The 24671-nt window shown below is 40.9% G+C and overlaps 1 protein-coding gene across 1 annotated transcript in view; it reads right to left on the reverse strand.

Annotated features, from left to right (window-relative positions):
- The window catches only part of LIPC (lipase C, hepatic type), a 159323-nt gene extending 135369 nt beyond the window's left edge, over nt 1–23954 (reverse strand). Inside the window, exons 1-2 of the mRNA XM_042941899.1 lie at nt 23668–23954; nt 3254–3380 (exon numbers count right to left, since the gene is read on the reverse strand). Coding sequence (XP_042797833.1) covers nt 3254–3338 — 85 coding nt within the window. The 5' untranslated portion in view covers nt 3339–3380; nt 23668–23954. The remainder of the gene's footprint in view (nt 1–3253; nt 3381–23667) is intronic.
- Nucleotides 23955–24671: the final 717 nt, after the last annotated feature.

The raw sequence follows: 24671 nt of genomic DNA on the forward strand, positions 1-24671 counted from the left end.
ACGGTGGGACGCAGTGTCCATGGCAGGAACGCAGTGGTTCTGTGTGTGGGCTGAGGCCAGGGGGATGGCTGATAGGTGAGGCTAATTGTCTTCACGTACTCCAAACAAAACAATACACCACAATGCACTGAATACAAAAACCGGTGATAGAATCCAGTCCTCTCCTCTGAAGCCAGACATTAAAGAAATATGCAACATTTCTTGTAAATCAATGTCACTCCCTTTTTATCGTCCTTGTTTGCAAACTACAAGGTATTTGTCATAATATGATATGTATTGATACGGGATTGGCTCGCCGTTATTTTTAACGACATTAACATTTTAAGAAATGTCTCTGTTTTGGTCTCCAATATGGCAAATACTGATAGCTGTATTCCATATAAAAAAAAAGCTCTCTGGACCCCTAAGGCATTTTTCAGGATGTCATGATGCCCTGAGACCAGGAAGTTTGAGAACTGCGGCATTCATGCACTGCCTTGTATATGGCAGATGCTTGTGCCACAGGGTTAAGCGAACGAGCCACTGAACAGATGGGCTTCAGCTGCTTCTGGTATTTGGAAGTTGTGGCTGAGACTGGAGGGAGGAGCAGGCCCCTGGAGGCAGTGGTGGTGGACACCTGGAAGGTGGGGGCTGCTGGGGTCTAGAGGCAGGATCCTCCATTTGAGAGCACTATTAGCTCTCATGGCAACATCAGTGTGGTGGGTCTGGGGGTCAGGCAGTGAGGACTGGGGATGACAGTGATGGTAGGTCCGTGTCCCGGGGGCGTCAGGAGGCTACCCATACCTGGTTCCCCTTGGTGCTGACAGATTGGAACAGCTGTCCCAATCTGTCTTTCTGGGTGGGAACTGAGCAGTTTTGGTTTTGAAGGGCCTCTGGCTGTCAAATCATTGAGAATGAGGACAACAGAAAGAAAGGCCTGTAGGCTCAGTCAGATTGAGCTCTAGGTGCTTCTCCCTGCTCTGCTCTGAACAGCCATGGGACCCCTGCAAGCCGCCTATGTGCTGGCTCACTCTACCACATGGTGAGGATGGGGTAGCATCTGGCACATACTGGATACACAGTACCTTGGTGGGTCCATTAGTAATGTCATTAATAAAAACAAAAAGAGGCAGGCTGGGAGGGGTGGGGCTAAGGAGGAAGGGTCCTCGGGGGAGTACTTCCTGGCCCATGACTAGTGACAGTGGGAGTTTGGTATAGACCAGGGTTTCTCAACTCTCAACCACTCTGGACACTTTGCCCTGGATAACCTGTTGTGGGACCTGTCATGTGCATGGTAGAATGTTTATTTAGCAGCATCCCTGGCCTTTGCCCACTACATGCCAATAGCCCTCTCTCTTCAACTCTGACAACCAAAGATGTCTTTGGACATTGTGGAGGATAATTTTGCCTCTGGTTGAGAGCCACCAGTCTAGGTACTTGTCTGACAAGGCCTCCACTGTGGGTGCTTGCTTCCAGCCAATGCCTTGGAGGTGACCCACCAGCTTCATCCACACAAGATCTGTCTGTCTCACTCCTTTCAGGAAGAATTCTTCCCAGAGATTCTACTCCCAAAGGAACAGGAGGCCTCCTGACTCTGCTCCCTTTCCCGGAAGAACCCTGCTGCTAATCATGGCTGTTTCCCTCAGCTTTTGGACAAACCAGGCCCCGGGAAAGCAGCAGCTGAGCGACGCAAGAGCTGGTGAAGGCAATCTGGATGCCCAGCAGCCTGGGGGAGGCCGTCCTGCCCTTCAGCCTCCTCCTTGGCAGTCATGCCTTCCAACCTCCAAGTCTCCACTAGAATATAGTCTGGGCCAATAACAACGCAATGGAAGAACAAAGGGAGGTATGTTTACCCAAAGGAATGCTGCTGCTACCAGAATGAACGAGTCACCGCCACATACACGTGCCCCGGATGAATCTCACCAGGATAGTGTTGAGTGAAAAAGCCAGAGGCAAAAGTGCACATGCTCTATGGTTCCATTAATGAAAAGTTCCCCCAGAGGCAAAATACTCTATGTTAAAGCTCAAGGGGTACACAAGGGAGGCTTCTGGGATGCAGGTTCCGACTATGAAAATTCATTGAGCAGTTATGATACAGTCACTTTTCTAGATCTACGGAAAATAAACAAACAAAAACAACATTCTGGGCCAAAGGTCAGGACAGGCCCTTTAGCAAAATCCCTGTCAACCCAGGGAATGAAAATCATCAGCAATTTTGCCTGGCTGGCTCTAAATCATTATTGTCATGTTTGGACATGGCTTTACACATGAGATGATGAATACAAAATAATCAGCATAGTGCTTGGCACAGAAAATGCTCAGGAAATGGTAATAATACTACCAATTAGTATTGATGTAGGATACAAAATAATAATAAAATAATCAACGGCCTTTTTTCTTATAGGGGAAACAAAAGATTCTGGAAATTTCAGGTATATTCCTGGTTACTAAATTCCTGATTCTCAAGGTTTTTGGAGCTCCTTCCAAAGATAGTCTTTGAGGAAAGAAAAATCTAAGTCTCTTCCTCAGAGTGAGTAGCTCCTGACCAGTAATCAGCACACACACAAAAATCCCAAATACCTAATTTGGCCAAACTGTTCAGTGTCCTTCATATCCATCATTTATTGATCCAATATACTGTTTAGCCAGGAACCTGGAATCCACCTACCTGGTCAAGCAATTGGATCTACCTTTGGCCATCAATCAAGTTTATGAATTTATAAATGAAACAAGTGTGACTGCTGTTGGATTTCTCTGTCTCAGAGTAAAACTGTGGCAGAAAAACATGAAGTCTAGAAAATATGCAACGCTATCTCTTCTTTAGACCTGACCGGAAACAGGACTCTACAAATTCCTCTCTTCTCAGACAGCCAGCAATCAGGCAACCTCAGCAAAACGGAGCATTTCATTGCAAGCTGCACTCCCCAACCACAAATTAGATGCCAAATTAACTCTCGGGAACATCCCAAACTCTTTCAGATCATTCTCCCAAGACCCAAGTCTTGGCATGACGGGTTCTGAATCAGACATGAGGGAGAGAATTCAGTGCAAGCCGCAAGTGCTTTTAGACTTCTATTCCCAGAGAGATCTCCTAAAATTTCAGTCCTGCACGAACGGCAACATGTCCCTGTGACCCGTGATGCCACTAATAGAATCAAGTTCTGTCCCACACCGTCAAGAACACTCAGTGAATTTGTCTCACAAATGTTCTTTGTGACAGACATTTAAGAAAGAAAAATCCATGCCCATTTCCACAGAAAAGGCAGGCTCTTACCTAGTCCCAGGCTTTGTCCATGGGCACTTGATTGGATAAAGACGCACAAAACCAAGAAAATAGAGACACACAGGGGACTTTCCATTTCTCCTGTTTCATCCGGGGTCCAAGGTCTTCTTGCTAATTCCTGAAGTTAAAAAGACGAGATCGCCTATTGATACTTTGTCAGGGAAGCCTGCTGATTAATAATTAACATTTAACCGTGTTACCCAGTGTCCACCTCGCTTGCTACCCCCTTGCAAGCCCAGATCTAACTATATCTAATAGAAAAAAAGTTGATTTACAAAAGCTTTTTAAAAATTCCGATACATTTGGAGAATCAAATATCTTGTCTTGTATTCTTACCTTCTTGGGCCAAGGTCATAGTTCCAAATTAATCAATTTAGGTTAATGTGTTGTGTTTGGAAATTCTGTCAAAGGTCAGGGGTCGGTGGCTCCCACACGGTTGCCTAGCTCTCCCTCTGATAGAGGGGATGCTGGTTCATGGCAATGGTATTTCAAATTGCAGACTAAGCACAAAGAAAAAGAGAAGGGCTCTGCCAGGTGGAGAGCAGCTGGAGGGCCCATTTTCTGTTGAATTTAGCAAAATGGCTGGTGCCTCAAGTCAAAGAGTTGGTGGGGTAAACGTTTCTATAGCTGAAGGGGACAGGAAAGCTCTAACCTCAGTGTAAGAAGAGGATGACACAGAAGCAAAGATGTGGGACTGAATGCCTTTGAGGGGGCCCCATTGGGAGGTGACCCCAGAAGAAACTCTCCTCTGTGCTAACTAATGTTCCCTTGTGTAGAGGACTGAGAAGTCAGGCAGGGGAAATGTTACTGTGTATGACTCTTATGATATTCCTTGGGTCTCTAGTTTTATTTCAACTTTATTTATTCCAACTTTTCTCCCCCTGCATACCTACTATGTTCCAGGCACTGTTTTAGGCTCTTGGGACATACAAGTAAACAAAACAGACCAAGATTCCAGTCTTTGTGAAGCTTATATACCACTGGGGGGAGGAGGAATCAGATGATAGAAAATAAACATAGTAAACAAGAGATTTATGTAGATTGTAGAGTGTAATAAGCTATGGAAAAAGGGAAAGTATAGCAGAATTCAGGAGGTGGGGGGAGGTAGTGATTTTAAATGGTCAGGATGAGCCTTGTTGGGAAGTTGAACTTTAAACGAGGGTTTCAGTGAGTTGCCTCTGTGGACATATTGGGAAAGAGAGCTTCAGACAGCCAGAGCACCCAATGCAAAGGCCCTGAGGTAGGAGCATGCCTGGTCTGTTCCAGGAACAACAAAGAAGCCAATGATCAAGGAGATACCCTTATAAAGACTTTGACTTTCATGATCTGAGACATAGGAAACCATCCTGAGGAGAAGAGTCACATGATTTGCATTATATCTTTAAAAGATCATTCTGGTTTGCAAGGCCAGGGACAGATTATAAATGAGCAAGGGTGCACGTTGGGAAGATGTGTGAGGAGGCTATTGCAGTGATCCAGTGAGAAGTGATGGTGGCTTGGTTCAGCATGGTAAGAGCGGAATTGAGGAGTGGTTGGATGGTGTTGGGTATATTTGGAAGGTGGGTGCAACAGAGTTTCCTGACTACTGGAATGTGGGCTGTAAGGCAAAGAGAGGTGCTGAGGATGACTTCAAGGACTTTGGCTTGAGCAAGTGGACAATGGGGTTGATATCAGCTGAGGTGGGGAAGGCTGTGAATGGAACAGGCTTGGTGGGGGAAGATTAGGCAATCAGCTTTGACCCTGTGGAGTCTGAGATGCCTCTCAGACATTCAACTGGAAATGTTGAGTAGGCAGTTAGGTAAGTTGGGCGTCAGCTCTGCAAATTAACTCATCAAGATACCAGTGTATCCAAGTGGCTTCGAAATATCCAAGACGCTTCCCTCCCAAATGTCTGCAGAGTAAACTCTCTTACCACTTTCTACATGGGAAGAGGCTTTCAAAGTTCTGGCCCTTGTAAGTCCCTGCTTCACCAAAATCTCCCTACGATCATCACATGCCAACTCATTTTGCGAGGCTCTCTTCGGTTGGGATAGGAGGAAAGATGCCTGTTCCCTTTCAGGGGTGCTATACAGACAGCACCTGTCTGCCCAAGCTCTGCCTTCCTAACCCATCACCCTTGTGTGGTGGTTTTAATGCACAAGCTCTTCTGTGTTTCCTTGAAGCTTGCCGGGGAGACTCCTGGCAGGGAAGAGAGGAGGACTTCACAGAGAATCAGATTTCCAGAGCCTGAGGATGCTGGGTCTACTATCTATTAGCCGAGCAAAATGTTACTTAACCTTAATGAGTTCCATCTCCTCACCTGTAAAATGGGATAGCATAAGCCAGAGAAAATACTTTGAAATACTAACTTAATATGATTTTTCTCCCAACATCTCCCCCTTGTTCTCGCTTCCACTTAAGAAGGGCAAACCAGAGAGAATTCTACAAATCCTCTGTCATCCCCAAACTTAGGACCTAGGACAAATGAATTGTAACCAAGAAAGACAAGCAAAGGGCTAAACATGTTTTGTTTTGTTTTCACGTTTATTTATTTATTTTGAGAAAGAGAGCATGCACATGAGCGGAGGAGGGACAGAGAGAGAGGGAGGGAGAGAGAGAAAATCCCAAACAGGCCCCACACCCAGTGTGGAGCCCAACATGGGGCTCAATCTCACTATGGTGAGATCATGACCTGAGCCAAAATCAAGAGTCGGTCGCTTAACTGACTGAGCCACCCAGGCACCCCAAGGCTAAACATATTTTAAAGGAAGCAGGAGCACCCCACCTTCCCATCATCAGAAAGAAAGTCTCTTGGGCTTCTCAGGTCAGTGGAGATGAAAAGATTGTAGGTCTGAGGGCACAGGAGACCGTCCCTGGCTTCCCAGAAACCCTGCTGGAAGTTGGTAAGAACCCAAGGGGGATATGGCTATGTGGTGCTGGCAGATGGGCAAAAGGATGCCCCTGTGCCTGGCGGGAAGTAGGAGAGCAGTGAGCCTCCAGCACTAACAGGTCATGGAAGATGGGGAGGACAGGCCCCTCCATGGCCACCTGGGGGGGGGGGTGACAGAGAACCAGGCGGCACCCCCACCCCCAGGTCTAGGTATTGCTGTGTCTGATCCAGAACTATGGCACACCGGGGGTGGGGGTGGGGTGGAAAGAAGAAATCCGGGAGGGCTTGAAAAACAGGAGTTTGGAGTCAGTAATTCAGATGGCTTACAGAAAGTAAAGACATTTCGTGTATATTAGAATTTGCGGCCTGAGAATCATCTCTGTACAAAAGCAGATACGTCATGAGTATTAGAGATGTGCATGTGAAGTGCAGAGCCCAGTGCCTGGTTCATAGTAGAGGTTCAGTAAATGCAGTCACTTATTCTGGAGACAGCATACTCAGTGGTCAAGAGCCCGGGCTTTGGAATCAGACAGGTCTAGGTTCAAATCCTTGGCCTACCACTTCCTAACTGGGTAACCTGGGGCAAGACCTGAGTATTCTGAGCTTTAGTTTTTTTCTTCCATCTGTACAAGGACTACTGATATCTACCTGATCAGGTTAAAGGGCATAATGGAAAGAGATAAAGCAATCCTGGCAAGCAGGAAATAATAAATGGCAGTTATTATTATTGTTTGATTGTTTTAATTTACATAGGGAAACAAGAGGGTCTCCAGGAGGTAGATAACAGTAGGACCATAGTGATAAAATGAAAAGGGTGGCCAAAGAGAGGGTCTGGGCCAGTAATTTCAAAATCTGAGCACTGGAATCAGAGTCAGCCTGAGATCTCAGGGAGTGGACAGGTTTGGGGACAGCCCAAGAACAATCCAATTAAAGCTTCTAGGACTGAGGCCTGGAGAGCTTTCATTCGAAAAACAAGTTCTCCACGAAGTTTGAACCATTGCCTCTAACTGGCTTCTGTGAGGTCTATCAGGGCACAGGAAGAACAGAATAGGCTCTAAAGATGTTTTTATATTTTCTGCTAGAGGCTGGATGCCTCTCTAAAATTCATATGTTAAAGCATAGCCCCCAAAGTGATGGTATTAGAGATGTGGTCTTTGGGAGGTGATAAGGTCCTGAGGGCAGAGCCCTCATGAGTGGGGGGAGTGTCCTTGTAAAAAAGACTGCACACAGATTCCTTGCTTCTTTAAAAAAAAAATTTTTAATGTTTATTTATTTTGGGGAGAGAGAGACAGAGTGTGAGCCAGGGAGGGGCAGAAAGAGAGGGAGACATAGAATCTAAAGCAGGCTCCAGGCTCCAAGCTGTTAGCACAGAGCTGGATGCGGGGCTTGGACTCACAAACCATGAGATTGTGACCTGAGCCGAAGTCAGACGCTTAACCAACTGAGCCACCAGGCACCCCAATTCTTTGCTCCTTTGCTCCTGTGAGGTTATAGTGAGAACATGGCCATCTGTGAGGATCTCACCAGACCCCACATCTGCTGGTCCCTTGATCTTGGACTTTCTAGCCTCCAGAACAGTGAGAAATAAATTTCTTTTGTTTATAAATTTCTGTTGTTCACCCGGTCTATGATAACCTATTACAGCAGCATGGATGGAGTAAAATACTACCTTGGAAAATTGTGTGTGTGTGTGTGTGTGTGTGTGTGTGTGTGTGTGTGTGTGTGTGTATTTTTTTATGTCTGGGAAACGTTTTATCTCTCTTTCTATTTTGAACGACAGCCTTGCTGGATAAAGAATTCTTGGCTGCATATTTTTCTGATTCAGCACATTGAATATATCCTGCCACTCCTTTCTGGCCTGCCAAGTTTCTGTGGATAGGTCTGCTGCAAACCTATCTTCCCTTGTAGGTTAAGGATTTTTTTTCCCTTGCTGCTTTCATGATTCTCTCCTTGCCTGAGTATTTTGTGAATTTGACTATGATATGCCTTGTTGACGGTCGGTTTTTGTTGAATCTAATGGGAGTCCTCTGTGTTTCCTGGATTTTGATGTCTGTGTCTTTCCCCAGGTTAGGAAACTTTTCTGCTATGATTTGCTCACATAACCCTTCTACTTCTTTTTCTCTCCCTTCCTCTTCTGGGACCTCTATGATTCTGATGTTCCTTTTTAATGAGTCACTGATTTCTCTTATTCTTAAATTGTGCTCTTTTGCCTTAATCTCCCTCTTTTTTTCTGCTTCATTATTCTCCATAAGTTTGTCCTGTATATCGCTGATTCTCTGTTCTGCCTCATCCATCCTTGCCGCCCTAGCCTCCACTCGAGGTTGCAGCTCAGTTATAGCATTTTTTATTTCATCCTGACTAGCTTTTACTTCTTTTATCTCTGGAGGAAGGGATTCTAATCTATTTTCGACTCCAGCTAGTATTCTTATTATCGTGATTCTAAATTCTGGTTCAGACATCTTGCTTGTATCTGTGTTGGTTAAGTCCCTGGCTGTCGTTTGTTTCTGCTCTTTCTTTTGGGGTGAATTCTTTCATTTTGTCATTTTGAAGGGAGAAGAGGAATTAATGAGGTTAAAAAATTAAAATTAAAAAAATTTAAATTAAAAAATTAAAAACAAACACACACACAAAAGTTAGAATAAATAATGCTAGATCCTAGGTGTGTTTTAGTCTGGGTGTTGAAAGGGGCTTGATAGATTAGAGAAAAAAGGGGAAAGAAAAAAAAGGAAATCACTTGAAAATTTGAAAAAATGAATACCCTGAAGTAGACTAAAATGAAATGATGGAAGTAAAATAGAATTTGAAACAATTTACACAAAGGTAGAAAATATAGTAGAAAAAAATTAAAGAAAAATATTTTGCATAAAAATTGAAAGTAAAAATGAATTTTTTCTCTTTCTGTATTTAAGAAAGAGAAAAGAAACAAAGAAGAGAAAAAAGAAAAAAGAAAGAAAATTGAATAGATGGACCAGCGAACAGACTGAAATACGAGTGAAATGACTTCGTTTTCCCCTAGAAGTCAAATTAGGAAGCGCTTTATAGTCCATAAACTAAGCAGGCGGAGAGACTTGTGTTCCCGAAGAGCGAGGTTGGCCCAGCTGGGCGGGGCTTAGTGTAATGGCTCCATTCTCCACTAGATGGCGCTGCTTAGCTTACTGGGATGGATTGTTATGGCGCTTGTAGGTGCGTATGCGCATGCGCGGGAGCGGCAAAAATGGCGTCACCCGACTACCCAACCTCTAGTGTCAGAGCTGTTCTCCCCGATCAGCAATCGCGCACCCGTCCTTGTCTTCGGCTTCCATCCACTCCCTGCTTTTACACAGTCCGTGACCAAGCCCCAGGCAGCACCTCCCACCTGAGTTTGGTCTCAGATGAGGCTGTTTTTCCTGACCCCTTGCTTGTGAGGGACTGTGGCTTTGACCTGTTCCGCCCGTCTGCAGGAGGGTCTCGGCGAGCAATGGCGGGGTGCCAGCAACGCTTGCTGGACCCTGCTGCTGCCGATGCCCAGAGAGTGAGGCCAGGTGCCAGCCCGCCCCAGAAAAAGTTCGCGAGATAGTGTAGCAGCAGCGCCTCAGGGACTATGGAAAATCACAACACACATCTGGCACCAGGCTTCACCCTTAACGACCTTGTTCCAGTACCAGCGAATGTGGTGGTTCTCCCAGGTCCATTGGGGCCTTGCCTTTGGGGGACCCACACAGCTTCTACCAGGTGTTCTCCCAGGAGGGGAACCGCCTCTCTCCATGTGGCCTGAAGACCTCCGGACCTCACTCTGCTCCCGGGGATTCGCCCTTCCCACCAGAGCACCACCAGGTATTGAGCTGCGGAGTTTCAGACTCCGCGCTTCCCCTGTTGATAGTCTTAATGGAATTTAAACCCTCTCCTTTCTCCCTTTTTAGTTCAGTCCCTGCGGCTGTTTCCACTTTTCCACTTTCTCTTCAGCTGCTTTTTGGGGAAGGGGGTGCTTTTCCCGTATTCTCCCCACTCCCCACCCCGTCTCTGTCCTCTCTCCACATGCAAACGTGGCTCCCCTTCCCCCTGCAGCTTCTGTCTCCCCCACTTCACCTCTCCGCGCCGCACACCTGCTGAATTCTGTGGTTCAGGTTGTGCAGATTGTTGTGTTAATCCTCAGATCAGTTTTCTAGGTGGGCAAGATGGTTTAGTGTTGGTCCGGCTGTATTTCATGGACGGGAGACACACAAAAAACTTCCATGCTGTTCCGCCATCTTGGCTCCAAGAGCTATATATAATATTTGATATACCTTCATACTATGTAATTAGTATATGGCACTATGTGATATATTGGTGCTATATAATTTGTAAGCATATACATACCCATATATTTTGAGGGGGGGGAGTGCTCAAGGTTTTTTTAAAACTGATAAAGGTGCTCCATTGAAAAGGGGTGAAGACTCTGAGGTAGAGGGATAGACAGGCTCCCAGGCCTTAATGACCTGACTGTAACGTGGTTGACTCCATTAATACAGTGGCAGAGTCACTAGATCCATTAGTGGGGTCTTTAGTCATTTGCACGTTCAAGAAAGTCCAGTGGTTTTAGGGGGACTTTTCATTTCCCATGAACTGAGAAGGGGGTAGGCCTGATCCCATGGAGGCTGGAGTCTCCAGCAGAGTTATCAGCACTGTCTATAATCCTCCGTCTAAAATAATAATGGCTTTATAATTAGATTCTTAAAAATTGCCCAATTCTTGCTCTCTTTTAATTTGAAAAGCTTCTTGAAGAAATAGACATTTCAAGAGACTGGCATTTGATGACCTGACTGTAACCTTTTCTTTTAGTGTAATGGTGATAAGAAAGTTAATCAGAAGAAAAGAAATAAATAATTTACAGAGATAAAGAGAGCAAGTCCCTGGTGGGGAGAAGCCAGGGGATTGTGGTGAAGTTCACTTATGAAAGAAACAGAGTTTTATATTCAGAATCAGGTTTTCTTGCTTTCATCTTCAGAAACTGGGGATAGGGAGGAAGGGCAGCCTCAGGTTGGAATTCTCAGAAAAGAGTAATTGAAACAATAACTTTTGGAATGGTACTATTATTTTCCTTGGTTTATGGTTGAGATTTAAGAGATTAAGAACTGGGACAAAACCATATCTTACCAGTAAAAGGCAGAGAGAGGGGAAATGAGGGCCATCTGAGTCCAGGATCAGTTTTCTTAACAGCCACTAGTCCTTAAGCCCTGTGTGTCTGGCTTTCCTCACAACTGCATGGGGCTTTCTTCCCTATGTCTGAACCGTACTCTGCTCCCAAGATGCAATTTATGACACTTTTAGGGTCATGTCATTGGAAAAGGACACCTCTCACTCCTTCTTGGGGACAGGCTGCCATCGGGAAAGTGACCCAGCTTTTATTGGGCCACCGATCAGTCTGTAGACATTTTTGTACCATGTGGGACTATGATGAAAACAAGAAGGCTTGGAACACATCCTCCTTTGGAATGGGGTTGGCCTGGAGTTTAACCTTTCCATATCTTTTTTAAAAGTTTTTCTAAGATCAGGAGACAAATGAAAGGTGAAAACAAGTTTGCAGGTAAGCTTTTAGACTATTCAAAAGAACAAAGTGTTTTAAGAAGTTCAAGCAGATATTTATTCATCAAGATCATCATCCCTTTATTGATGAAATTTTGCAGATAAACTTTGCATTGGCTCTGCCTCAGACTAGGTTTGTAACCCTGGGCAAATTATGTAATTTCTCTCAGGCTCAGTTTTCTCCTCTGTCAAATGGAATCATGAGATCAAACATTATCACGTGGAAGGCACCTCTGACAGGTGTTGGCAGAGTCAAAGCTCATTTGACTTTTGTAACAAATGAGGTAGGAGTTATTTCCCCCATTTTACAGGTGAGAAAACGGAGGTTTTCAGATTCCTTGTCCAAGGTCACGTGTCTAATTGATGCACATCGGATGTGAGGACTTTTAGGTCCCTGTAACCTCTATTGCTCTCTCAGTTCCAGTCTAAAGTGAAGATCAAGGTAGCTGGTCAGCAAAGAATTGAGCTCTTTCTGCACTTATTTTTGTTTCCTGCTCTGTGCTGGTCCATTTACTCTCCCTGTCCGAACTACAGTTGTGGTTTGTGGAACAGTTAAACAAACAAACAAACAAACAAACAAACCAAAACCCCAAAACCAGAATAGTCTTTTTGTTTTGTTTTGTTTTTGGTCACCAGATACTCTGGAATCAGTAATGCCTCTTACGACTTTAGTAGTTTCAGTAGAATGGAAAATCTTTTTATTTCTCTGATTGCTTGGAAGCAAAAGGAAATAAAGATTTAAGTTGGTTTAGAACAACCAGATAGGCATGGAACTTTGCTGGCTCCTTAAAATTGGCCAAGGGTTTTCTCCTCTGTGGGAAAGAGGGAGGGTATAGACTAGACTCTGCCTGCCTCCTCTAGCTGCTTGGCTTGTTGGTTGGGCTTGGTGATGAGTGATGATGTTCGGTTCCTCAGGGAGACCAACGAAGTCACAAACTGAGTAACTGATTAAAGCAGACCAAAGACACAGGTTGGGAAGGTGGGGTGTCAGCATGCTGGGTCCCCGTGCTTCTGAATATGGGATACCCAGTGGCACTGACACCATCCTGGGCATCAGGCAGGGCTGAAGTATCTCAGATTGAGAAGCCCAAACCTCTCTGCAGCAGCGGGTCTATATACTATGTCACACACTCATCTCACAAAAGCTTCATTAGCAAATGAAGTCTTTGGCTGCAAAAAATGACGAGCAGTTCCCAGTGATCTGCTTCAAGGGCTACCAATGACTCACCATTTTTCCACCACATATGGTGTCTTGATGATGCAGTTAGTCATTGACTGGTAGACAGGCCTCGAAGTCAGGGGTTAACAGCTCAGGGACCAATTCCCAAAGGTGCCAGGCTGGCCATGTAACTCATTGAAACCTCAGAAATAATCCTATGACACAGGTGTGATTATTCCTCTTTGTCCAGCGAAGAAAACTGAGGGTTAAGGAAGTTACTGAGTTGCCCAAATCCACATTCTAGTAAGTGGTGGAATGGGATTTCAATTACAATTGTCTAACTCCAAAACCCAACCAAAGGCAGGTTTGCCAAGGGTGACATCCTAGTGTATCTAAGGTCAAAAAAAATTGGGATTGTGCTGTGTGCTCTTGAACGGCCGATAAAGACATAGATTGTGTGTTTATTAGATTATTATTTTCAAAACAAGTGTTCTCAAACGCTTTCTCAGCTATTTCATGGAGAGAGCCCTGAAATAGCCCATAAGACTAGCTCAGGATAAAAGCAATGGATGGTGTGATGGAATTATATAATTTATATACAGAAGAATGTTCCCCAATCAACAGTAAAAAAAAAAAGTCCAGGGAAAACAAGGGGACTGGGGTTCTTCCCCATGAAGCTTTGCCATGGACAGAACAGTGTTTGATGGAAATTGTTAGGGCAAGTCTATGCTACGAATGACCTTATTTATACAGCATTGCCGGTTACCCAGGTGCTCTTGAAACCATTTGGGTTAGATCATGCCTAGGGTCCTCCAGAAAGGCATGGGATGCTTTGACAAGCTTTGATAATTCTGTTAAGACGGATTTTTTTTTTTAAAAGATAAAATCATGGCTCTCATTCAGATATTAAAAATGAACATATGGTAAATATTTTATTTAACTTGTTAATGAGGAAGCTGGTAAGGGTGTTTCTATAACTAGTTCAAAGAAGAAGCCAACCCCCCCTCCCCCAAATATATATGGATACAAGAATGTTGAAATGTGCTAATGGACGCACATTTAGCTTCTCCCATTGCAGGAGGAAAGTCAATCGGACATCCACACAGGACAGGGCAGGATTTGCATTTTGCATTGCTATTAGTTATCTGTGATGTACAGCATTGTAAAATGCCTCAAGGGCAATGAAGACTCGAATCAGATAACTCAGGAAGGCTGTGCAGTGGTTAGACAATGCATCGTTTTCCATTGAAGCACAAAATTTACCCTGTAACTCCTATTGTTGAGAAATGATAAAGGGAAGTATTTAGCTACAGAATTCTAAAGATAGCAGGATAAGTTTCCTTCCAGAGGAAAGGCTGTCTCTGTATCTTTGTCTCTTGAGAGGAGGCTTTGTGAAAACAGACAGCTGGATCTCTATGCTGCCCTCTCCCTTCATGGCTCGATTAGTGGGAAAATTATTTAAAATCTCAGTTCCCTACTCTAACTCAGGGGTAGTACTATTATTTACCTCAAGGGTTTGGGGGAGGAATAAATGAGAACCATAAACTGTGCTTAGCACAGTGCCCAGCACAACACGTGTCTGCTATTATTATTTTTATTGATTACAATTTTTCACTGTGCTTTTTATTTTTCCTACACTTACATGTTCCTTCCCTTTCTCTCCACCCCCCTCCATCTATAATAAAGAATAGGAGAACTAGTTACAGTGTTTTTGAAAAAAAGTATAGATGCATCTGTTTCCTGTTCTTGATTTTGAAATTAACTGTGTAAATTGTGATGTGATGTATTCCCTTCTATTTAAAAAATAAAGCCTCCTCTGTCCAATATTTGCTTTTTTGTTGTTGTTTTTTGAGTAATTCCCATTGCCCGTCTTGAACCAGCTACCCTGAATTTAAATTTGAAAACGTGGTTTCTTTTCTCAAGTTAGTGGCCAGAGAAAACAGTCTCTAGACTGGGAAGGGCCCTCCTTACAGGGGATAGTACCCCAAGGCCTGGAGAGGTGGTTTTCTTGAGTCAGGTCTAGGAGCTTGGTGGTGAATCTATCCCTGGTTGGACTCCTCAGACCCTAGGAGACATGTCCATGGGCTGGAGAATCTAGGCACCCCTGGGGGCAGCGCATAGTAAGCACCAGAGAAGATTGTCTATATGGTCCTGCCCAGGCCAGTTGGTGCAAATCTGCCTTTGAGAAGTTTGTTTTTTCCCTTTGAGTCTGGCGGAGGGGGCATCTCTTCAACTCCAAAGAGGAATTTCTGAATGTCTCAGGGTTCCATCAGCCCCATTTCTTATACCTTGAGAAACCGTCAGTTCATTCAGGTGAACCCCACAGGTGTGACACCTGCCCTCCCTCCCCTTAGCAGCCTGCATTCTGCAGGAGAGTAGCAAGTATTTATTCCGAGTGAGCCAGGTTGGGGAAGGAGTTTTAGCTCTAGGCAAAGTTCAGGGATAGGAGGAGGAAAATATTGCTGTGTCTAGGCTTCCTTTAAATTTACGGGCCTGGAGTGCTACCCTGGAGAGAGCCATTTTTTACTCCACAATTTTACTCCTAATCTGATGGTTCCGAGAACTCCTGGGATAGCGAATTGTCCTGATGCCTTAGGAAACAGCGGAGATTAGATCTCAGAGGTCAGCTGGTGTGTAATTGGGATCTTGGAGCTGGGCCGACAACACAGTCAGATTTACACAAGGCTCCTTGCCTCTGGGGACTCTTTCTTTTTGCTGTCATATCATCTCTGCAGCAAACCTGCTTGTCTTAGCTCTTGATAGAAAAGTAACTCACCTTGTCCATTTTTTCACAGACAGTGTATAAACAAAAAAGGAAATGGTAGGCTGTTAATTGAGTAGCAGGACTCAGTCTTGGCCAAACTTGGTGCCATGGAGAGAGACATGGACCAATGGCAAAATATCAGGACTTGAGCCCAGCTCTGCCTTGGGTCAGTCATGACCTCTGAACAGTGGAGATAATGAAACTGGTGACCTCATGAGGTCATGATTATGAAAGATGGTAAACGTCCAAACATCCTTAAGCTGTAAAAGGACTCACATGAAGTGGAGACCCCAGACTGGGACACCAAGTAAATAAGTATGTTTGTGGAACCAAGATATGATGTGAGACGTGGGGTTCAAGCGGGTCTGCTTCCTGACCTCCAGGTAGGATGCACCTTGTTGCCACATAGTCCTGGGGGGCCACGAGCAGAGGGAAAATTCTGGCTGCTAGCATGGTAGGGCTCTAGAGGGAGTGTTCAAGGGGTTTATGGAGGTGGGGTTCAAGGGCAGCTGAAATCTTGTGGCCTACAGGTGAGCTGAGGGCTAGTGCAATTAGGAAATTACTGATGACCTCACTGGTACTCCCTAGTGGATAAAGCCTGGAATGTTAGGTTATTAACCTAAGTGATTAATACTATGATGAAAATTGCTTTAGGCATCTCTCTGACTCTCTTTGCTGGCCCCTCTTGTCTTTATTGCCTCTTTGACTGAATTCAGAGTCCTTGAACTGCCCTCAAGATCCATCCATTTCTCTTCACCCATCCCCAGGAAAATCTCTGCACTGGTCTGTTGTCCCCCTGGAGAACTTTGAAGACAGAGGTCTTGGTGCATGTATGGATGAGCTCCTCCAAACTGTGCATGCACATGGATGGAAGAGAGAAGGTGCCAAAGGGCTGAGTCCTGGAAGTTCCAACATTTAGTAGTCAAGTAGATGAAGAGGGACCTTCCTGCTTTTGCCAAAGTATTTCTTAAGAATAAATTCTGAGTGGTAACATTTCTGCCTAAAGTGTAGGAATGATATAGTTGTAAATGAATCTATGAGTCAATTTCTGGGCAGCTTCACCAGCAGTGGATATTAGCATTCAACTTTTTTTTTTTTTTTGGTTCTTTTAGAATATGTAAACTGTCATCTTTAGACTGCTTTCATTTACATTTCTTTGATTTCTAGAGAGAATTAACATTTTCCCCCTCTGTTTCTCTACTAATTGTATTTCCCTTATGGGAATGGTCCTGTCTTTTACCTATTTGTCTTTTGCAAATTGACATTGATTTTACAATTTGAATTAGCTAATTGTGATAGATCTTAATTCTTTGTAATGTTTGATAGAAATATTTTCCCTCTTCAAAAATCTTTAGTAATGCTAATTTTTATAGTGCAATCATTAAAATTGTTTCAAAGCTGAGAAAGTTAAAATTCCCCCAGAGAGGTGATAAACACGTTTTTTTCAAAACTTTTTGCAAATTCTTCCATAGTTAGATTTTATATTGGAATCTTTAGCCTACCAAAGCTTATTTTGGTGAATGTTTTATTTTAAATAACTTTTTCTATTGTAAAATCATTAAATATTTGTTATTGAAAAGAAAATGAAGAGCAAAAAGAAAAACATAATGAAATTTCACCATCCAGAGATAACCACTGTTGACATTGTGATTTGGATACCTCCAAATTTATCTGTTTTTAAAAATACAATTGCAAACAAACATACTGTACAAATGCTTTTATAACCTGTCGTAACATATTAATGACATATTTCAGCAGCATTAGATATTCTTTTAAAATATTATTTGGAGGCGCCTGGGTGGCTCAGTGGGTTAAGCATCAACTCTTGGTTTTGGCTCAGGTCATGATTTCATGATTAATGGGGTCAAGCCCCACATCGGGCTCTGTGCTGACAGTGTGGAGCCTGCTTGCAGTTCTCTCTCTCCCTCTGTCTCTGTCCCTTCCTTGCTTGTGCTATCTCAGTCTCTTTCAAAATAAATAAGTAAACATTGAAAAATAATAAAATAAAATATTATTTGAAACAGTTACATGTGTATCATAATGACCTCAATTTTCTATTTTTTTTTTTTAAGACATCACTATGATGAACAATGCTGCAATAAAGATACCTAAGCATAAATCTTGGCCCACATTTCTGATCACTTCCTATGCTCTTAAGTTTCTTAAAGTAGAATTTCTGAGGCAAAGGTTATAAATGTGTGTGTGTGTGTGTGTGTGTGTGTATTTAAGTTTTTAATTTTTTGCTTTTTTCACATATACTGCCAAATTTAAGTTTCCATCAGCAGAGTGAATGGATGTGGTCTCTCCTCCTACCCACCTTTCCCCCTTGTTAACATTAGCTATTCACATTTTTGCAATTTCATGTTCCATTGATAAGCCAAAATGGTATGTGTATATTTAAATTTTGTTAATTAGTGAGTTAAAGTTGGATTTCCCACCACTCCCATTTTTATTGGATATTTTCTTTGTGAATTACCTATTAATGATGTTTATATATTTTATATACTAGCTTATATACTTTTGTATTTTTTATGTGTTTTTAAAACTGGGCAGCTCATTTAACAATGATTTCAAACACAGTATAATGAATATTTGTGAATTCCACCCTGCTACCCAGATCCATCAAAACCAAACATATATGCTTCTTATTTTTGTTATGAAATTGAATACCTGTGTACCTCCTCCCAAACCCAATCTCATTTTCCCCTGCTCAGAGGCAACCACATCTGAACTCTGGTGCTGATGGTTCTCCTTTATGTATATGTTTGCAACATATGTATGTAGCTGTTCAAATATATAGCATTATTTTGTGTGTTTACAAATTTTTACACTCTACTTATTTATCTGCACTTGGCTTTTAATCCAGCATTATATTTTTGAGATTGACCTCTATTGATAAAACTGCTATAAGTGGTCTCATTGTATATCACAATTTGTTGGTTCTGTTGATGGATATTTGTCTGGTTTACTTTTTTGTTTGTGTGTTTTTTGCTGTTACAAACAATGCTGCAATGGACTTGCATTGTCCACAAGTGCAATGTTTCTACAGTTTACTCCTAGAAGTGAAATCTCTGGGTTTGTAAGATATGGCTCTCTTCAGTGTTGTTAGATGTTGACCATTTATTCCCCAAAATGGTTATACCAATAAGCACATAATCATCAAAATGTGAATGTTTATCTAATTTTTCCTTGTCATCATCAGCACTTGATAGTGCCAGACTCTTTAATTTTCACCAGTTTGGTGGATGTAAGATGGTATCTCATTTTTCATCTTTCTTTTAAAGAAAATTTTTTTAAATGATTATTTTTGACAGAAAGAGAGAGAGACAGAGCACAAGAGGGGGAAGGGCAGAGAGAGAGGGAGACACAGAATATGAAGCAAGCAAGCTCCAGGCCTTGAGCTGTCAGCACAGAGCCCAATGCAGGTCTCAGACCCACAAACCATGGGATCATGACCTGAGCCAAAGTCAAGAGTCAGACGCTTAACTGACCGAGCCACCCAGACACCCTTCATTTTTCATCTTTCTGATTACCGGTAAAACAAGCTTGAGAATCTTTTTACTTGTATCATTTGTCTTTTAGATTTCTTGTGCTATAGATTGCTTTTTCAGACCTTTTGCCCATCTTTCTATTAGTTCATTAGTGTTTTTCTTACTGATGTTAATTCTTTGTGGTTATATGTGTTGCAAACATCTCCTCCCAATCTGCATTATGTCTTTTCACATTGCCTGGGGTGTTATTTTGTTGAACAGTTTTAAATTTTCATGTAGTCAGATCCATCAGTCTTCTCCTTCAGGAATATTCTGTAGAGGAGGGAAATTTATCTTTACTCTCTGAGGGTTTTTTGGTTGGGCCTGAGGATTAAACCCACTGAAGACAGACTAACAGAAGAATAGTATACAGATTTGTATGATTTTACAGGACACAGAAACCCTCAAAAGGAAATGAAGACCCAAAGACATGGCAAAACCCACGTGCTTTTATATGGGGTTAAACAAAAGCAGGCAATGTGGACGAGTAACTGAATTATGTAGGGAAGCTAACAGAAGATAAGAAGCCTTTTAACAAGGTTTGTTGGTACAGATTTCTTTTAGCTTTTATTCTCTACTGAAGAACGGTTCTTGCCCCCTGGTACAGGGAGGGCATCTTTCACATGGGAATCCTTATCTCCTGGTTTAGGAAAAAGGGGAGATTAGAATGCCCTTTATGAATCAGCCGTTTTTCGAGTGTCTTTAGCTCAAAATAATCCTTATGACAAAGTGGAATATTTGAGGACCCTCCCATCCGTAGCATCTCCATTTCTTCATTTTTTTCCTTTTAAGTTTCAGCAACAACAAAAAAGCGATCCCTTTACCAAAGGTATCTGTGATTTGTTGTGATCTCTTGGCATTCCTAGAATTTACCTTTATTGATTATCACACTCTTCTTGTCACAGCTGCACTCTCTAAGCTCAGTGAAAAGTGATTTTTCTGCCAATGCTTGTTGAGTCTGATGTGGATGAGGTGATTCATAAGTTAGCAAATGTATGCTTTGCACAAGGCATTCTTGCCTCAGTGGACTTTGCTAATTGACTGCATTAAGTTCTTCATTCATATACCTGTATATTTATTTGTTCACTTAGCCAACAACTATTTTTGGAAAATCTACTGTATGCCTGAACTTGGTTGTAGTCTGTTCAGACCAGTTTTACTAAGATTGGCACTTGTGTACGTTTGCCATCCTAAGACTGCATTTGTGTGTGTGTGCACACGTGTGGTATTTTTCACGGATTTGTGGGTGAGGATGATACTTATCTCTTAGGATGCATTGAGTACTGGGCTTTGTTTCTCCATGATTTGGAACTGATTACATAATGTGGCAAAATCTGTTTCTTGAATACACAGAAATACTGTTCACTGAAGTTGTTTAGGTTACATTTCTAATGAGTTTCTTGAGTTCTTCCTCCTTCACCATTATTTTCAGGTTTTCTACATCTTCTTTTGCTGATTTTATATTTTGTATTGTCCATTTGGCTGCACATTTTGAATTATCATAAACTGTGCATTGCAATCATTTATAGTTTAAAATCCCTTATATCAATTGCTTATATTTAATTTTGTTGATTCATACCTTTCTTTTATTTATTATATTTCCAAGCATTTTGATTTATCTTATAATCTTTTCAAGAGAGTGAACAGTTAAATTTATTTATTATTTCCACTGATTTTTTTTTCAGCTTATTTATTTTTGTTCTACATCTTTATTAATTTCTTCCTATTTTTCCTTATGTTGACTCTCTTCTTTTTATAAGATTTGAAATCACATGCTTTGTCCACTTATTTCATATTTCTAAAATGCATCTCTGTCTTTCCCTCTGGGCCCTGATTGTTTGTACTCCCCTGACTTTTGACAGGTGGTATTTTCGATTTTATAATATTCCTGAAGTTAATATCATGCTCTTAATTTCCTACTTCACCCTGTTGCTGAGGAGAATTTTTGCTGCTGTTGTTAGAAGTTGTTATTAATTTGTTTTTTGTTGTTGTAAATTTTTATTTTTATATTATTTTAAATTTACAGAAATGTTAAAAGACTAGTATGAAGAATCCCGGTTCATCTTTTACCCAGATTCACCATTTGTTTATATTTTGTTTGTTTACATTTTCCCAGATTGCTTTATTACTCATTTTCTTTCTCTATATGAATTTTCCCCCAGAACCATTTGAGAATAAGTTGAAGATGTACATACATACAGACTGAAATATTTCAGTATATATTTCCCAAGACAGACATTTTCTCTTATAAAAATTAGGAAATTTAACAGTTAAGAAAATTGTGAAGTTTCATATTGATAACAATATAGTTATCTGATTCTATAGCCCATATTCAAATTATTAGTTTTCCCAATATTGTTTTTATGTATGTGATACTATATATACTATATAAGTAATACTATATACAATCCTATATATTATATACTATATATAACACTCTATATGCTATAGAGGTATAGAGTATTATACATAGCATATATTTATATGCATAAATATATATGTATATATTTATATATAATTTATTTATCTAAATATAAATGTGTATACTATATATATACTATAGTATAATACATAGTACTTTAGTATAGATAATACTATATACTTTAGTACTATATGTAATGGTATAGTATGTATATATATATAGAATACATATTTATATTTAGATAAATACATTTATGTAATTTAAATTTAAATTTATAATTTATATTTAAATTTAAAATTAATTTAAATTGGTGTGTATTTTATTATACATTGTAAATACACTGTGTACATATGTGTGTGTATCTATCTACACAGAGAGAAAGAGAGCATTTCAGAATTTACAGTAATTATGATGACTAACAACAACTGAAATGGCCACATGTTTACAGAAACCCCCACCTATAGGGCACTCAATATATTAATATTTATTTTCTTATTATACTATGTTTTAAAGAAGTATATATTTATTTTCATATTTATTATTTTTTTATTGTGCACTAACTATATATTTACGGTAAAAAAATAAAGCAAAATAACAAAAATCAGAAATCGCAGGTCATAGAGATGAGCACTATTGGTAATTAGATGTATGTTTTCTAGACTTTGGCTTTTAATGAGCAAAAATTTTCAGCTTTTTTTCTAGTTAAATAAAATATGAGTACATTAAAAATATGGCATCATACTTGTATGACATATGGTTTTACCTTCCTTTAAGCCTTAGTATTATATTATTGTATGTACTTTATAGATAAAATTCACAGCATCTTTGCAAAGTAGAGCCACATTTTTAGGTTCAGAGAGGTTCAATAAATTGCCTAAGTCACACAGCAGTAAGGTATGGAGTTAAGGTCTAAACCCTTGGATGCTCTACTTCCGAGGCTATAGATTAGATCATTATTTTGTCCAAGTCTCCTTTCTTTTTTTTTTTTTTTTTTTTTACTTATTAGCATTTAGCTTTATTACACTGTGGTGAGAAAGTATGTAACTTTCCTCTGGATTCATTTTTGGGATCTTATCTAAGAGTTAGCATATATATACCAATGCCCTATACCTTGAGAAAAATGTAGAGTTTATGTTGTTACTAAGTTCAATATATGTTTATTGGTTCCAACATACCAAGTGTATAGCATTCTTAGCCTCTATATTTATACAGATAGTCTTCAAATTTATATATATTTATATATAGTCTTCAAATTTATATCTATTTTTGTCACAGCTCCAATGACTTCTAAATTTTTGTCTATTGAAATTTTTCTATTTAATTTTTGAGACTGTCTAATTTTTGTCTTAGCCTGATCATGAATTCATACCTCCCATGACAGTAGTTTGCTTTTGATTTATTCCATTTGTTTTTGCATTTCTAACTTTGGTAAGCCATGTCTTCACTGTTGTTTTTATATTTTTCCTTATAATCTGGAGCCTCTTTGCACCCTCCCTCCACCTTTTTTGGTTTCAAAATCTCTTTTATATGATACCACCTTGACCAGCTGTTTCCCTTTTGTTGCATGAGGTTCCTCAATAAAACTTTTTTATTTTTTGGTTTTCTGCATTGGTTCATTACAGAAACCTGTCATTAAGCAACAAACATATTGTTGGGTCTTATATTTTCATCCAGTATGGGAATTTGTCTTTTGAGACATTAACGGCCTATGTATATGGCCTCCTTGGGGATGCAGTTAGTATAGTGATACGAGATGGGCTCTTGGTTACAAGCTGAGGACTTTCTGCAAGTTACTTAAAAACTCTGTGAGGAAGCTACCAGTTTTCTTTCCTTATCTGTAAAATCGTGTTAATTAAGAGTATAAACCTTATCAAGTTGTTGCAAAGATTAAATGAGATCAGAATAGAAACATATTAAACTAGTATTTGTAAAATGTAACTGTCGTTATTTGCTATTATAGATACCATGCCCGGAAATTTCATTCAAAGCAAGTTCCTTGGCAATAGTGTATAAAACAAATTTCTAAAACAACAATCTGTGCTCAACATGAGGGAAATCAGTTTCATACTTTTCTCTAGCTCTGTCTCAAATTTCTCTCTGAGATAACAGGAATAACTTACAGTAAAATTGCTGAGAAGCAGTGGTCAGGTTTCAGTTCAACTTGTCCGTCTCTACTTCTGGCTGCGCTGTGGAGTTTCACAGCTAGACTTACATTTAGCCCTGTCAGGAATCATTGTCTTGCTTTCCATTTAATTCATTAAGTATTTAGGTTGTACAAAGACGTCGTTTGCTTCCATGATAGGGATTGGAGCTGCAGACGTAGTTGGCCTCTGCTCTTCTCATCAAGCATGGAAAAACTGAAACTAAGAAAAGCAAACCAAGCCATGATGGTTTTCTACTTCCTGGATCATGGAACTTTTCATCCAATGAAAGACATCTGGTGGGCAACCAGACAAGAGGACTGACTCTCAGCCTGGGGTTCTCCTTCCAGCCGTCCTTCAGCTCCTGTACAGCTGGAACCTCTGCATAGGTTAAAGCTGCTAGGAACTGAAAACGAATTCTCTCTTCTGCTCTGAAAGACCAAAGAGGAAAGCTAAAAAAAAGTCTGAGGTTTCCACTAATGTCTATTTTTAACTTAAGAGGATGGTCTCTGTGTTTTGGGACCCAGATAACCTTCAGTCAGACAATGCATAATTACCAAACTGAGAAACAAATATCCTGTAATATTATAATCTGATAAGCTATAGAATGACGTGATTTATTTTTGTCGTATGAGCTTCAAATCTCCGATGGCTTCTGTTTGATCAGTAAAAGGGAAACAGACATGAGTTCATTTCCCACCTGATGCATAGAGCTGTTTTCTTAAACTTCTGTGATAATAATAATCATGTTTTTTTTTTTTTAAAGTTTTATTTATTTTTGAGAGGGGGGGGGCAAAGTATGGGGGGGGGGGGCAGAGAGAGAGAGAGAGAGAGGGAGACAGAATCCAAAGAAGGCTCCAGGCTCTGAGCTGTCAGCACAGAGCCCGATGAGGGGCTCGAGCTCATGAACCATGAGATCATGACCTGGGCTGAAGTCGGATGCTTAACCAACTGAGCCACCCAGGTGCCCCATAATAATAATC

Source organism: Panthera leo, chromosome B3 (genome assembly GCF_018350215.1).
Source record: "Panthera leo isolate Ple1 chromosome B3, P.leo_Ple1_pat1.1, whole genome shotgun sequence".
In the NCBI taxonomy this organism is placed as follows: domain Eukaryota; kingdom Metazoa; phylum Chordata; class Mammalia; order Carnivora; family Felidae; genus Panthera; species Panthera leo.